General features: G+C 43.4%; 1 protein-coding gene across 1 annotated transcript in view; it reads left to right on the top strand.

Moving 5' to 3' along the window:
• Positions 1-6,000, top strand: part of LOC132166376 (phenylalanine--tRNA ligase beta subunit, cytoplasmic) — a 64,727-nt gene that overhangs the window by 18,892 nt on the left and 39,835 nt on the right. Inside the window, exon 8 of the mRNA XM_059577179.1 lies at positions 1,385-1,426. Coding sequence (XP_059433162.1) covers positions 1,385-1,426 — 42 coding nt within the window. The remainder of the gene's footprint in view (positions 1-1,384; positions 1,427-6,000) is intronic.

Genomic DNA, 6,000 nt, shown 5'->3' on the forward strand with positions numbered 1-6,000 from the left:
CATCACAATGTGGAAATTCTGAAAAGAAAAGAAAAGCGTAAATATTTTCATAAGTTCCAAATGTACCGTTGACCACTTTAGTTATATCCTAATAAGTAATAACATATATCATTGTAGTCCTCAACAAAAATTGTAAATTGACTAGTTCAACATACTTGAAGGGGGCGAACAATACTATAAAAATAATAAAAATGAAGTTATATGAGTTTATATGTCAAGCCAAGTTATACGTTTGGCTCGTTTAATAAGTGAACTTGAATTTCTGTTCAAGTTTGGTTTGTTTAATAAATGAACCGAACTAGAGTTGAGTTCGAGCTTTTTATTAACAACTTTGTTCATTTACAACCCTACCTGCAACATGTAACATACCAACAATATACCTGGGATTTGTCGAATCCCTAGGCACTCCATGGCCATTGGCCCTCTGAGCCAATGACACTGACACTAAGGCCTTGGGTCGGGTGGAAGCCGCCGTAAGCTACTCCGGATGAGCCACCACCTCAACAATTGACCTCTTAACAGCCTCCCTTGCCTACTCATGCACCATAGGCGCTAGAGGTGTTGTAGAATACATCTTCAGGTGAAACGAAGAGAACCAACCAAGGAGTATCTCGGAACAAGGAGCTAATGACAATTATCAAAGGAAATCTGAAACGTTTCTAGAACCTTCCGTAACTCGAACACAAAACCTACCCTTCCCCAACCATCTTTGCCTTCCAGTATAACCACAAAGCCCCTTCGACCACCATCTTTGTCGCGACAGGCAAATATCTACTGAATTTGTTTGCATGCTGGGCAATAAAGGCCGCCCTACAGGATTTCAAAAACTCCTCGAGGCCTTTCCTAGAAGTATGTCTTCCATGGTAGCCAACAACCAGCTCTCACTCACTCTACCCAAGGATACAAAATGCATGATGCCCTACTCCTTTCGAAAACACGTAATATAGAAACCCCCTCTTTCCATTGCGAACTTAAAAGACTTAGCTTCCACAAAGTGCCACCTAGAGAAGCCCATCACAATAGACTAGAAAGAAAATATAGTCAGATAGCTAATGGACGTTGGGACATGCCTACATGCGCCGAGAGAGGGGAATCTCAAAGTTATGACTTTGATTTACAATATTGTGCAATAAATTAGTCAGCTAGAAAAATTGTTTTCTACCATCTATTGATGTATCATATACTCTTCATTTGATTTCCACCTTCTCTTATTGATCTTAAAATTTTCTGCCATACTATTAGTTTCTGTAGATGGCAATGGTTTCACAGAATTTGCTTTTCACATGTTATTTGTTCTTTATTTTAATGAGAAAAAAGCTTGGCGTTGCAAAGTAAATGTGCAATGATAAAACTGATTGCTTGTAACTTTGTTTTTGCAATTTAGGTGAAGAACTTCAGAGCTGATGAGCTAATGGAGTTTTATAAAGTAAGTCTTAGATTGAGATTTTTTTGTTACTTAACCTTGACTTTGCAATTCATAATGTTATAAATAATTGTGTGTATATTTTTTTTTGTTGGTATAAATACCTTTCACCCTTTGTGGTTTAACAACTTTATTTTTTCCCACCTTAGCTTAAATTCGTATTGTAGACTTTGCTTAAAACGGAGATGGTACTTCCATCCATCTTCCATCCATAAAATTAACAGAAATCCATGTCAAACAAACAGAAATTGCCATGTGGCCATATGCCTCATTAAAATTTAAAACTTTTTTTTTTGATAAGTAATGATGATATATAAAAAAAAGCGCAGAGGGGCGCAACCCATATACACGGGAAGTATACACAGAGAGCGCCTAGGAGGGAGAAAAATGAAAAAGAAACTCAGAGAAACTAATCACTAGAGGAGTAAGCCAAGCGGCCGTCCAAGAGTAAAGAGTAAAGAAGAAAAAATGAATCAATTCCTCTATGGTCCTAGTGGAATTATCAAAACATCTAGCATTTCTTTCATTCCAAATACACCACATAAGACATAGAGGAATCATCTTCCACACCACCGCACTTCGAGCTCGACCTCCCGCCCACCAAATAGCAAACAAGTCCCTCACCCGGCAAGGCATGACCCAATGCAACCCAAACCTCTGAAAAATCATGTGCCAAAGAGCACTTGCAAGCTCACAGTGAAGAAGAAGATGATCGACTGACTCTCCGTTCTTCTTACACATGCAACACCACTCCACTACCACTATGTTCCTCTTGCGCAACGTATCATGAGTCAAAATTTTCCCTAGGGCTGCAGTCCACCCGAAAAAAGCCACCCGCTGAGGCGCCTTAGTACGCCAGATGCTCTTCCAAGGAAACTCCTCTTTACTAGAAAAGGTCAAGGCCTTGTAGAACGACTTAACCTCGAACTTGCCTTGCTTGGACGAAGACCAACAAATACGATCTACACTGCCTAAAGAAACCTTGCAAGAATACAACCGCTCAAAGAAAGGAGAAACCAAATCCACCTCCCAATCTTGGACCGATCGTATGAAAATGACATTCCACTCCACAACCCCATTCCTCCCAATAAAATTATCCTTCACCCAAGCATCTTTGTGTCTGGCGATATTGAGTAAGGACGGGAAAGCTTGCTTCAAAGAATTGTCCCCACACCAAATATCATGCCAGAAACGAACTTTCGATCCCTCCCCCACCTCAAACCGAATACCTTTGGCAAAGGAATTCCACCCATTCCGAATATGCTTCCAAAGACCCACACCATGAGAGCCCGAAGCATCCTTCGTGCACCACCCACCTTCTTGGTCTTCATACTTAGCTTCGATCACCTTACACCAAAGAGCCCCATTCTCATTTGCGTATCTCCAAAGCCATTTCCCCAAAAGAGCTTGATTAAACTGGTGCAACTTCCGAAAACCAAGACCCCCATAGCGAAGCGGGCTGCAAACTTGGTTCCAACTTACAAGATGCAACTTGGGCTCATCCCCAATTCCTCCCCATAAGAAATCTCTTTGGACTTTCTCAATCCTTTTAGCTACACTTGCCGGAATCGGAAACAGAGACAAAAAGTAAGTCGGAAGATTAGCCAAAGTGCTCTTAATGAGGGTTAAGCGACCTCCTTTAGAAAGATACATTCTCTTCCAACCTGCCAACTGACGCTCCATCTTTTCGATCACTTCATTCCACATAGCCTTATCCTTGTACGACGCCCCAAGAGGGAGACCCAAATACTTCATAGGCAAATCGGCAACACTACACCCAAGGATGTTAGCTAAAACCCCAATGTTCTCCACCTCACCAATGGCCACAATCTTTGATTTTCCCAGATTCACTCTCAAACCAGAAACAGCTTCAAAACATAAGAGAATGAGACGAACATACCGGATTTGCTCGATAGAGTCTTCACAAAAAATCAAAGTATCATTCGCAAATAAAGAGTGGGAGACCATCAACTCCGACAAGACCCTATTTCCCACCGAGAAACCCTTCAAAAGGCCTTGGTCAACCGTTGCATTCACCATCTTACTCAAAGCCTCCATGACCAAGACAAACAATAACGGTGAGAGAGGATCCCCTTGTCGGATTCCCCTCGAACTATTAAAGAACCCTTCCGGAGAACCATTCACAAGAATGGAGAATCTTACCGTCTTGATACACCACTCTATCCAAGCCCTCCACCTCTCGCCAAACCCACATCTATGCAGCAAATACAGAACAAAGTCCCAATTTACATGGTCATAGGCCTTTTCCAAGTCCAATTTCCAAGTCCAATTTACAAAGAACACCTGGCACCCCTGATTTCATGCGACTATCCACACATTCATTTGCAATGAGAACGGAATCTAGGATTTGCCGACCCCCAATAAAAGCGTTTTGAGAATAGGAGATGACCTTACCCAAAACAGTTTTCATCCTATTGGCAAGAACCTTAGACACAATCTTATACACTCCTCCCACCAGACTAATGGGCCGAAAGTCCTTCATCTCCACCGCATCCGCCTTCTTCGGAATCAAGGAAATAAAAGTTGCATTCAAGCTCTTCACCAATTGACGTCTACGATAGAACTCTGCAAAAACCGCCATAACGTCTTGTTTAATAACACCCCAGCAAGCTTGAAAAAAAGCCATGGAAAAGCCATCTGGGCCCGGAGCCTTATCACCATCCATGCCTTTTACCACCTCCCAAACCTCCTTTTCCTCAAAATCTCTTTCTAACCACCTACTATCCTCCTCTTCGATGGTCAAAAACTGCTGGTTATCCATTCTAGGCCGCCAAGTGCTTTGTTCCGAATAAAGGCTTTGGTAAAACTGCACTATGTGATCTTTCACCTCAACTGGATCACCTGATAACACGCCATTAATACGAAGCACTTCCACACTATTGTACCTTCGATGAGAGTTAGCCATCTTGTGGAAAAAACGAGTATTTCGATCCCCCTCCTTGAGCCACAAAGCTCTCGATTTTTGGCGCCAATGAATTTCTTCACATAACAATGTATTCTCCAAATCTTTCAACTTGTCCACCTTCCGGACTTTCTCCTCCTGATCTAAACCTCTCGATTCTGCCAGCTCATCCAACTCCTGGATATCTCCCAACAACTCCTTTTTTTTCCTCCCAATATCCCCAAAGACCTCCTCATTCCACTTTTTCAAGTCCACTTTAAGGGCTTTTAGTTTATTAGCTAGCACAAAACTAGGCAAACCCTCAAACGAATATGACCCCCACCAAGAAGCAACCTTATCGACGAAGCCCTCTGCCTTAAGCCACATATTTTCAAATTTAAAACTCTTCTTACCTCCACAAGGAGTCCCACAGTCCAATAATAAAGGAAAGTGATCCGAGAGCAGGCGTTGAAGTCTCCTTTGTGATACTGTTGGGTAGTGGTCCTCCCAATCCGAAGAAAGCAAGAACCGATCAATCCTCGACCAACTCTCATCTTCTTGATTATTGGACCAAGTAAATTGACCCCCCACCATCGGAATATCCACCATATTATTCTCTGAGATGAAGTCTGAGAAATCCATCATGCCCGAAGAGAAATAAGAACCATTGGTGCGCTCACTGGGAAAGCGAACACTGTTAAAATCCCCGCCCAAACACCAAGGGACCTCCCACACCCTCATCAAACCAGCCAATTCTTCCCACAGAGCCCTTCTCTCCAAATCCTCATTCGGCCCATACACTCCCCCAAACGCCCAAACCCATCTATCCTCTACATTTTGAAAGGAGCACGCCAAAGTGAAATGTCCCACACACTCCTCCTTACACTCCACTACCCTCCTATCCCACATCATTAGCATCCCCCCCGACGCACCGTTAGAACCTTTATACTTCCACCCCACATGCTGACCTCCCCAAAGACTATGAATCACCTCTCTGGAGATGGTCTCCATCTTCGTCTCAATCAAACACACTACATCTACTTTCCATTCCTTTAAAAGACCCCTAATGCGCAATCTTTTTTTGAGGGCATTCAACCCTCTCACATTCCAAACTACTATATTAAGCTTCATGATCCACCAAAACGACCCCTCTCATCTTCCTCAATCTCTTCAAGTCCTTTGAGTGCAGGAACACAGGCAGACGCACCTCCCAAATCCGAATTGTACTGCATTCTAGAAGCTTCTATAGCATTGAATAATGCCTCCAATTCCTCCTTTTTCCCCTCATCGGAAACACCAATTTTTGGGCAAAATTTGAGGCATTTTCCAACTACCCAGCTGGATGAGATCGAGTCTGACCCTAACTCCTCCAAAACTGCAACTTCAGCAACTTTGTCCCCATCCATGCCTGAATCAGACTCAAAAAACTCCAAAACCGATGATCGATCCAGTCTTTTTTGCCCAAATTGAGTCAATGGGCCCAAACTCTCTTCCACCCCCCGACAATCCTGCTGAACCCATTCCCCCACAGCCATCCCAGACTTCCGGCAAGAGGGACTCCCCCTCAGAAGCTGACGGTTGGCCCAACACATACCTTCCCCAGCCTCTCCGGTCTCCCTAGGCCTCTCCGGCGCCTTCTGGAGTTCCTCCGACGACGGAAGGGTCTCCGGCACCC

This window comes from Corylus avellana, chromosome ca11 (assembly GCF_901000735.1).
Source record: "Corylus avellana chromosome ca11, CavTom2PMs-1.0".
Taxonomy (NCBI): domain Eukaryota; kingdom Viridiplantae; phylum Streptophyta; class Magnoliopsida; order Fagales; family Betulaceae; genus Corylus; species Corylus avellana.